The sequence below is a fragment of the Zingiber officinale genome, chromosome 6A (assembly GCF_018446385.1).
Source record: "Zingiber officinale cultivar Zhangliang chromosome 6A, Zo_v1.1, whole genome shotgun sequence".
NCBI classification, from domain to species: domain Eukaryota; kingdom Viridiplantae; phylum Streptophyta; class Magnoliopsida; order Zingiberales; family Zingiberaceae; genus Zingiber; species Zingiber officinale.
The window spans coordinates 80,825,131-80,835,768 of NC_055997.1; the positions used below are offsets into that span (position 1 = coordinate 80,825,131).

Consider the following 10,638-nt stretch of genomic DNA (forward strand, 5'->3'; position numbering starts at 1 on the left):
TTTACGGAGAGCAAATTGTAATATGCTCGTCCTCGTTTATGGTCGTTTTTTTTTATTCGATGATACGGTGCCACTGATTTGTTTTTTTTTCCCAATAATTTGATATATAAATACTTTCTCTGTTTCACAAAGAGAATTATTTTTAGGAGAAAAAGTAGTTTCATATTTTTAATGATTCTTCCATTGTTAATTGAAGTTTTTTTTTTTATTTTCGAATTATCTTCCATTAAACAAAAGCTAATGTGCTGTGTTTCCAGCACACGCCTCTCTATTTCTTTGTTATGTTTCCAGCACACGCCTCTCTATTTCTTTGTTATGTTTCCAGCACACGTCTCTCTATTTCTTTGTGGTGGTTCATTAATTTCTTTTTATTGTTATTACATAAAGATGAGAAATGAGAATAATTTAGATATTTAGTTCTGATTTTTTTTTCAAATAGTATATGAATTAATTGAATTTTTTAAAAACATGAAAAAAAATGACTCTGAAACTGTGACAGTACTCGGCTAAAATGACTGACAACACTTTGTCACACGTTGTGTTTTATATTCTATATTTTAATTTATTTTAAATTGAATAATTTCATTAAATTATTATTATTTTAAAAAATCAAAGTGGTTGATGATTTGGAAATAAAAGGGCGCTATTTTGGTTTTTGCCCCAAAAAATCTAGTTTCTCCGATGATTTGGAAATAAAAGGGCTCTATTTTGGTTTTTGTCCCAAAAAATCTAGGGGGCGTTTGGTTTGTATTTTTCACATTATTTTCTGTTTTCATTTTATGAGAAAATGAAAAACGTGTTTGGTTTATGTTTTTCATGTTCATTTTTAAGAATATGAGAGAGCGTTTTCTAAGAAAATCAAAAATACGGAAAAATCATTTTCTAAAAAATAAAAAATACACGTTTTTCAGAAAATGAAAATGGGGCAAATCAAATGCACCCCTAGTTTCTCACATAAGTTTCAATGAAAAAAAAACTTAGTAATTTTTTTAATAAATTAGAATAAAAAAATATAATAATCAAAGGACACCTTTAAATAAATTTACAAATAAATGATACTCTTGATTTTGGTTTCGGTTTTTTGATTCTCAGTACCTAGAATAGCTCATAAGCCTCCAAGAAAAGTTTTTGGTTTCCTGTCTAGTGAGAGAACATGAGGAGGTTTATATGTTTTTCATTTTTATTTTTTAAAAAATATATATTTTTTAAAAAATAGAAAATAATTTTTTATCATTCTTTATATTTTTAGAAAATGTTAGTTATTTTTTTTAAAAATAGATACGAAAAATGTAAATCAAATATCATTTTTTAAAAATACATATTTTTTAGAAAATGAAAATGAAAATACACAAAACAAAGCAAACGCACTCTTATTGTGCAAAATTGAAGCAACAAGCTCTAGAAAGGGAATACAAATCAAGAAGCATGCAAGCATGACTAAACAACTTAGAATTTCAAATAACCCAGAGACAAGGCTAGAAGACTAACTAGGAAAGGTTAAATGATAGAATCAAAGTCACCGGACTCTGTCGATGAACTATGTATATGAAAAAAGCCCACGATCAATATACTATTCAATTAATTATTAAGGGGACAAATGTCTCTTCACACTCAAATTCGATGAAAACTACTTGTAAAGCATGGTCAACTAGATGACCCTATTATTGTCAGAACTCGAACAGAGAACAAGGTCTCAGCTCTTGTCCTGCTCAATAGCTCTAACAAATGAGCACTTATCGTGACAGCAAAAAATGAAAAGCAATACTCAGAAAGCATATTGAACAATGGAATTCATCTAGCTATAATTAATGTGATTGCTGCCTAGCCATTTGAAGATTTGGGAAACAACTTAAAATTGTATGTTTAACATTAACAGGAGATAACGCTCCAGTTCAATGGGATAAGAAGCTTCACAACATTTTTGACAACCGCCCATTAGAGATCTTAAGAATCAACGAGTTAAGCTTTAAAAAGGGACAAGAACCAAGAACGAATAAACATCATATTCCGTTTAATGTTCATCAAACAAGCAAAAGTTAGATTCTTAAAGCGTAAATAAACACCATGCGAACATATCAATAATAATCAAGAATAGGTGCATTTTACCGATAATTATTCGCTGACTGCCTCAAACCCTAATTTTCCCGTCATTTCCTTCTTCGGCAGCGGCAGATTCCACCGACGAGATCATGATGTACCTTGCGTTCATGGGGCTTTCGTCGGGGTACTCTTCCTCCTCTCGGCCGGATTCGCTGCCCTTGTATTGGCTGGTGGCCGTATACCCGAAAGCGAATATAACGAGTGCGAAGAGGCCGAGGAGGAGGACGATGATAATCTCGGCGCGATCCTGAAGGGATCCAAACCCGCGGGAGGCTACCTCGCGGCCGTTCAGTTCGGGCTCCGTGATGAGTAACGGACGCGGTTCTTCGAAGACGTAGGACGAGAATGAAAAGTAGAAAGGACTGATGATACGGTAGGTTGAAATTAAGCGGTAAGAGCGTCGGGGGGCATCGGCGGAGTCGGCGCCGGAGGAGGAGGAGGAGGAAGAGGAGACGGTGTAGCTAGTGAGGAAGAGAGCATTGATAGGGTGGAAAGGCGCTCCAGGGCGGGCGGCGGCGAATGTCGAGAGGAATAAGGCGGCGGAGGCGACGAGGAGGACGGCGGTGACGGAAGCGGAGGCCATCGGCGTCGACGGAGCAGAAAGAAAGACCAGGACGACGCGAAAGGAACGGAGGCGATCAGCTGAGGCGGTTACTATATATAACTCAAAACCGTACTACTCTTCGTTTCTCGTTTTAAAAACATCATTTATTACCTGCTTTACGATTGCTTAACATGACTATTTCAATCAAGGGTCCCACTTGTTCATCCAATCACAAGATGGATAGAGATAAAGAAGAAACGCAGAAGTATTAATGATCTCTTGGGTTGGGCCGGTAATAAATGGGCCGGCGTTGACAGCCCAAGAGTAATTATTTTTACAAAAATAGAATACAAAATAGGAAAACATTTTTTTCTAATATTAATTAAACACATTTAAAATTGCAGAATTATAATAGACGCACTTAACTTTCCGATTTATAGGACGTGGTTATTTTTATTTTACTCCTTCAAACAACAGTGCTATTGCAGAATAATGCCATTGTGATGCTGAATTTTAAATATTAGCACCTCTATTTCAAAATATAATACAAGGATGGTGTTGTGAGAGGCGTTTGTGATGGATATAATCATGTTTTACTGTAATACTAGTATAATATTGATTTTTAAAATATAGTACCATAGTGATACTGATTTTAGAGTTTATACAATTGCGCAATTAGTACATTAAGGCTCCGTTTAGCATGCATGATAGGATAGAATTATATTTTCAAAAAAAATTTAATTCAGCGTTTGGTAGAGTTGATTAGGAGTAGGATAATGGATGATTATAGGTAGGATTTATAATCCCTTGGGCTCAAGAGGGATTATTTATCCTACCTTTAATTCTATCCTAATCAACCCAATCCTATCCTATCATGCATACCAAATGAAGCCTAAGTCTATATGGGTGGTTTTAATCCCATAAGTCCACATAAGTAAGCTTAATCTCAATAAGGTGATCTTACATTAATTAACACACACTCACAACTAATTGTTATTAAGAAACTAAATCCCAATTAAGCGATCTAATATTTTTAGCATGAATTAGTGAACGTGGATTTAATGTGTAGATCCGTTAACTAGTGGCGGATCTAGAAATTCAAGTATAGATGGACAATTTTTACGCGGAACAAGGGACGATATCCTCTATTTTCATCGGTGGAATCTCATAATACTAGGGGTTCCACCACCGGCAGAGGAGGTGACCGCCGATGCCGCCCCCCACTGGATCCGCCCCTGCTGCTAACCTAACTCATTAACATTAATGAGCTATTAATAATGTATGAGCTTTTATGTGGATGGTCTATATAGGATATACTTGGTATATAAGAGAAGAAACTCTTGATTAGAGCATATTCTTAAACCTTCAAGAGAGTGCTTCTTCTTTCTTCTCTCTTCCTCGTTGAGAAGGATTATAGATTGTTATTCATTCCTATAGAAGATCATTCTGCAGTTGCAAAAACTCCGGCGACAAGGTCAATGACTAAGACCATTCGTTTGTCGTTGTTTTCGATTTTTATCCAATGTAGCCTTATGGATGATGATGATAACTAGATCCTTAGATGCATCTTTTAGTTTGTTTTGATCTATCTACATTGCTTTCAGTACACCCTTTGGTTAATTGCCGTGAAAACTTCCCAACATTGCAACAATTTTTATGGAACAACAATCAGTCTTAACTCACTTAGAAAACATACTCTTTCATCTAAATATACAATTAGAATATGAATTAAGTACACCCTTTGGTCAATTGCCGTGAAAACTTCTCAACATTGCAACAATTTTTAAGGAAAAACAATCAGTCTTGGCTCACTTAGAATACATATTCTTTCATCTAAATATACAATCAGAATATGAAACGGTTTGTAAAAATTATGTTTTTTACTTCATTGGAACAGGATGCTTGCTACTTGTGATGGAACATTAACGAGCAGAGAACTGAGATACAGAAACAGTTGCATGGGAGGTAGAAAATGAGCCGGTGGTGAAGGATACAACATTACCTTCAACACTACTCGCAGCATCTATGAAGGTCGGTCTTGTCGGCTGAGGAGTAGCATCACTCTGGCTCAGCAACATAACAACAACCTCTGACATTGTCGGCCTCTCAGCTGCAGCAGATTGAGTGCAGAGAAGAGCTATTTTAACAATCCTCTTCACCTCTTCTGGAGAAAATTCACTAGGATCTAAGCTTTCGTCGACCAACTCCATCAATCGATCGCGTTCATATAGTTTCCAAGCCTGTATAGATCAAACACACAAGATGATCCTAAAAAATGTAGGAAAGAAAGCTTAGATCAAGAGTTGTATGTACATGGTGATTACCCATTCAAGGAGATATTGAGTCAAAGGTTCGAGCTTTATGTCATTGTTTTTCCGTCCGCTTATCATTTCAAGAACGACTACGCCGAAGCTATATGTATCGACCTTTTCAGAGAGCTGCCCCTGGATTGCATACTCAGGTGCTGTATATCCCCTACACATGATACAGTAGTGATAATTTGAATTTTGAACCTTTGATCGTATTATGAATCGAAACCACATGGAATGATTGATTCTGGATTAAAGAGTGCGCTTAAAGTTATAGAATTCTCAAAAAGTGCATTTGGTTCCTGAAATTTGAAAACTAAGTGTGCCATTTAAGAATTCCGCAACTTTAAATGAGCCTCTTTTGTCAATTAAAGACTTACAGAGTGCCAGCAAACCTAGTGCTGAGGTGACTCCTGTCCTCCGGCAGAAGGCGCGCTAGGCCAAAGTCTGCAATCCTTGGCTGGAAATCATCATCAAGAAGAATGTTGCTGCATTTGATATCGCGATGTATGATACAAAAGTGGAATTCCTGATGCAGGTAAGAAAGCCCACGAGCCATGCCGACGATTATGGAGAATCTCTGTTTCCAATTGAGGGATCCACGTTTGTCACCTGTTGAAGAATGATTTGGACATGACACAATCCAGTAAGATAGATGCAAGCTATTATTTGTATGTTTGAGATTTAAGAGAATATTACCAAATATGAACTTGTCCAGGCTGCTATTTGCCATGTACTCATAGACAAGAAGAAAATCTTGGCCTTTGCTAGAACATCCAAGCAGACGGATTAAGTTTCTATGATGAACATTGCTAATGATCTTCACTTCACTCTGAAAATCTGCTCTTGCCCTACTAACTTGAGCAATTGCCAGTCGCTTTACAGCCACTGTAATCCCATTTTTCAGTGTGCCCTGCGATGATGATAACTATAACTGTAAGCATATCTTCACTGATTCATCAAAACTAATTCTTTTTACACTGAATAGCTCTCACCTTGTACACATCCCCAAAACCTCCTTCTCCTAATTTATTACTGTCTTCACTGAAATTATTTGTAGCTTTTTTAAGATCCTCGTAATGGAAATTTATTGGACCTTGTAACTCAGTGGCCCCTAATATATCTCCTGCACAAAGATAACCTCATCAGAAGTCACTTGGATCATAAGATCATAAGAAACATAACAAAAGTTTAGAGCTCAGTTGCTTTCATTTGAAATCTTTATGAGAAGAAAGTTGAATGCTAATAATACATTTTAGCCGGCCGGCTATATCAAAATTTACAACAAATACAACCCTGTCAAATGCATTTCAGATTCAGCCTGCAGAATAATTTTTGTATTGGCTTAAAGCTCATACAGTGTCTATTGTAGGATCTATATAGCCAACCCAAGTAATACGGCTGGATTAGATTATGACATTCCAACAGAAATAAGATGACAAGAAGTCAAACTCATTATTAACATTTAAGAATGTCTTATCCTTCTCAAAAGATCTTGTCCAAATTCACGGTAAGTTCAGACCTGAATTGGATATTCTTTTGGCCACTAGCCGCCTCCATTATTCTAGAAATATTTAGTCAACATCCACTAAGGAAATCAATCTCCTCTGAATGATGTGATAGGTTTTGGTTTTGCATACAACAACATCTGATAGGCCAAATGACATTCTAGACAGTGTTGATAAAGTTTGCAACAAAGTTGACCAAGGATATTCAATGTGCCGGACGTGTATTAGGAGATGATAAACATCAAAACCATTGAAATTACTGATGATGCATGGTTGTTAGTTGTTACAGAACTATCACAATAGTTTATGAAGAGAACCATTAATAAAGATGAAGTCTTTCATCCACTTATAGATCATACAAAAAAAGAGAATGAATAGTTTATCTTACTGTTCTTTGCTAATCCCCTGGATAGAAATCTAAACCTGATCACTTTCAGGAGAATAGAGAACAAATACATCAGATTCACTAACCTTTTCGGGGACCTTGTTGATATCTAGATCTTCTGATCCACAGAAGTGCTACAAGCCCTACAAGTAGCAACAGGCCGCAGACTCCTCCAGCGACGCCCCAAATTATGACCCTCCGCTTGCTTGATCTCCCTATTCCATTTCCATGACAGAATTCATAGATAAATTAATTCCATTATCGCCAGAGAGTAAGAAGAAGTGAAGAACCAATTGTTCCCTGTTCTTGAAGTAATGTCTTTCATTGTATTGAATTATGGATAAATTCAATTAAAACAGAGCTTGAGCATTCGTACCATTGGACAAATTTCAGAGTGGTGACCATGAATTTGCTCACCTGAATTCAAGAAAGGGGATAAATCCATGGTTTGGTTGGCGGGGAAGAAGGGCTGGTTGGAGTACCTCATGAAGCAGCCGGCGTCCACCGCCCGACCGTCGGCGCTCGGCAGACACAACACTACATTGTTTACCGCCGTCGCCAGGCACTGTCCGCATACCGCCTCGCTGAGCGTCTCCACGCACTGCGCTATCCCGAACACCCCCTCCCTCTCCGCCGCCGTGAAGAACTCCGGCGCCATCGGCGTGGCGTCTCTCAAATCCTTCACCAGTGCCAGCCCCGCGGAGGCGAACCCGGCTGGCCCTGCGCTCGTCGTCGCGTTGCGGCTGCCGCAGAAGTTGGCGTTCCCCGGGAGCGTGCCCTGGTCGGAGAAGGGGGCGCTCTCGTAGCGGAGGAAGCACCCGTCGTAGACGACGCGAGCGCCGTTGGCGGCGCCGCACCGGCGGATGCGGTCTTCTGCGACGGAGAAGCAAGCGAGGCAGTCGGCCATGGAGAGGTAGCCGCGGCACTGGAAGAGGGCGTAGACGGGCTGGGAGGAGACTCCAGCCGCGGTCACGAAGTGGGCCGCGGCGCTGCCGGCGGCGGCGGAGGAGATGTTGGAGCGGAGGTCGGCGAAGGTGCGGTTCAAGGTGGCGGCGAAGACGGAGGCGTTGGTGGAGTTGTATAAGCTGCAGCCGGCTTGAAGGAGATTGGCCTGAGGGTCACCGGAGGTGATCGGACTCCATAGGAGAAGCGCCAAGAGCACGAGGGCGGAACCGAAGTAGGCCATGCCTCGGGGTCGAGGCACCGGAAGTGAGCCGCAAGACGAACACCTCTGACAGGATGAAGACGTCGAATGTTTTAGTGCTGACCAAAAATCGATATAACGCCGTTTTGTGACAATATAACGTATTTAATACGATAACGAAATCGTAACGATACATTTTTGAAGTAAATTTTGATATTGGAGAAGTGACATTGCCCCTAATATCTATCGAAGTAAACACTCTATAAATATTAAAATGAAACTTAATAGAGGAAGAAAATGACATGATATTAATTTCACGTATAATTTATTATAAGGTTTGATTGAGAGATTGGATCCTATTAAAATAATGTAACGTATAATTTGACAAGAATATTAGATGATTGCTAATTAAAAAATAAATAAATTATTTAATTTCTAATTACTTTAGAAAATTTATATAATTAAACAAACCTCGCCGACCACTATAAAAAAAATAATGCGTATCTTCAATTTAGCCATTATATTAATAGTTGTGTCCCTAATTAATTAATTAATCAACCAAACTAATTAGATTTATATAATTTAAGGGTAAATTGTCTTAAAATCCCAATCCCAATCCCAATTTAAATCGGTCTCCATGTCAAAAAAAAAAAAATATTTTTTCTTCCTAACCACATATAATAGATACCAATTTATTTAATTATCCCTAATATTATTTAGGTATAATTAGTAATTCTTTTTAAATTCAGCATATTAAATTAAAATATAGTATATGTTCTTGAGTACAAGCTCATACCAACCGATTGACTTAGGCTAAATCGATTGGCTAAGTTAATCGATTGGTTGGTCAGGCGAAAAAAGAGTCGTGTTCAATTGGATGGAAAATATATTAAATTATCTTTAAATAATGCTCAATTAGATGAAAAATATACTAGATTCACTTAAAAATAGTGTTGAATTTATGAGAAATTATATTAAGAAAGAAAAAAATCGTGCTCAATTTAATAGAAAATATATTTGATTCAAGTTTAAATGTATTAAATTTAAAAAGAATTATATTTTATTTTAGACTTTTTGTTCTTTTAAAAAAGAGGGACAATTAGGTAACGATGTTTGTACATAGAGAGTTGAATCAAACAAAACTTTACATATAGGGAGTGAAATAATTTTTTTTTATATGAGGACTTTATGTAACGTTTAAGTTGTGATTGGAGATTTTTAAGTAAAGTTTAAGTTGTGATATGAGATTTTAAGATAATTTACCGAATGATAATTCAACCATGATCTCCACACCCATAATTTGCTGTTAAATTATTATTTTAATTCGAGTAGTAATTATTTTTTTTAATTTAAATAGGTTGTGCAAAATGATACATTTAAATTAATTTTTTTTAGTTAATGGTTAATTAATTAGTAATTTTAGCTGCTGACAATAATGCTCTAATTAAATTTATTTTTAAATCTTTAATGTCGGTTTTAAAAATGGTAATTAAATAATTACAAATTATTTAACTACTAAAGTTAAGTGTTAACCATTCAATTAATTGTTAAATAATTACCAATTATAAAAATTAATTAGTAATTAATTAATAAATTTATTTTTAAATTAGTAAACTATTGAAAACATTTGTAAATATTTAAGTCATTCTATATACATTTTTATCAAATAGAGAATATAATTGTATCTTGAGTCTCTCGGTATTTATTTTTTCTTTTAAATGTTAAATAAAGTAATTGAGAAATTACTAATTGACTGAAATAACATCTAATCATCAACTATTACTAGTTAAACACTGATGACTTTAGAGGCCTTAAATTTGTATAAAATAAATATCATTTCTCATAAAGGTAAAATTTTAATATTTTATGTCAAATATATATAATTACATTTTAAATATTTCTTTAAATTTATTAATATCTATTTTCTTAACTCTAAACAAAATATAGTTACTGTCTCAGATTTCTTAGTTGTCAAAATTACTCCAATATCTCTGCTACAATATAATATAATCATTTTTTTTCATCCAATAATTTTAAAAAGATCTTAAATTAACATAAAATGAGTATTATTAGAATCGAATTGATATTATTCACGTAAGTGGTTTATATCATGGATCCTATGATAAAATATAGATAAATAAATTATAAAGATATTTTTATCCAATCACACTAATCTTTTATATGAATAAATAAATATATGAATTTATGCCAAGGATCATCATTACACTTTTAATATTCTTATTATTTTAATTTTAAATTTATATCGAATTGCATCCAGCATATAGCATATTCTCTCTTGATTCTATTTTTATTTATTTATTTTTCTAATATATATTTTATGAAAGGTATTTACAACTAAAGTAAACTGAAAATTAGTTTATGTTGAAGTCAACTGAAAATTAGTAGGGATATTTTGAGAAGAAAAAAATTGAATATAAATTTTAATACATGACTATTTTTGTTAGCAGTAAACATGAATTTATTAATTAAATTAAGATATACATTTTATTAAATTTTAACATCGTTCGTCGGATCGAAATCAAACGGCTAACAGGAACCCTCAAACTCCCACGTCGTACTGTGGGACCCACAAATATTATCACGGTAGCGGGCCCGCAACAATAAAGGGTTTTTGTATAAATCAATTG

The 10,638-nt window shown here is 35.4% G+C and overlaps 1 protein-coding gene across 1 annotated transcript; it reads right to left on the reverse strand.

Moving 5' to 3' along the window:
* Positions 1–4,368: 4,368 nt before the first annotated feature.
* Positions 4,369–8,106, reverse strand: LOC121996714 (cysteine-rich receptor-like protein kinase 2). The gene is made up of 7 exons (XM_042550782.1): positions 7,264–8,106; positions 6,933–7,061; positions 5,949–6,079; positions 5,653–5,866; positions 5,334–5,565; positions 4,969–5,119; positions 4,369–4,884 (listed from the first exon to the last, which is right to left on the reverse strand). Exons 1-7 carry the CDS (start codon positions 8,030–8,032, stop codon positions 4,567–4,569), a joined length of 1,944 nt encoding a protein of 647 aa, XP_042406716.1. The 5' UTR covers positions 8,033–8,106; the 3' UTR covers positions 4,369–4,566.
* Positions 8,107–10,638: the final 2,532 nt, after the last annotated feature.

What these genes read in the sequence shown, in the direction of transcription:
- LOC121996714 (XM_042550782.1), bottom strand. Translation starts at nt 8,032, where the DNA reads ATGGCCTACTTCGGTTCCGCCCTCGTGCTCTTGGCGCTTCTCCTATGG. An exon ending in TCAACAAGGTCCCCGAAAAG is followed by an intron (nt 6,080 to 6,932) that starts GTTAGTGAATCT and finishes ATCTTTGTGCAG; the next exon opens with GAGATATATTAGGGGCCACT. An exon ending in CTCAATATCTCCTTGAATGG is followed by an intron (nt 4,885 to 4,968) that starts GTAATCACCATG and finishes TGATCTATACAG; the next exon opens with GCTTGGAAACTATATGAACG.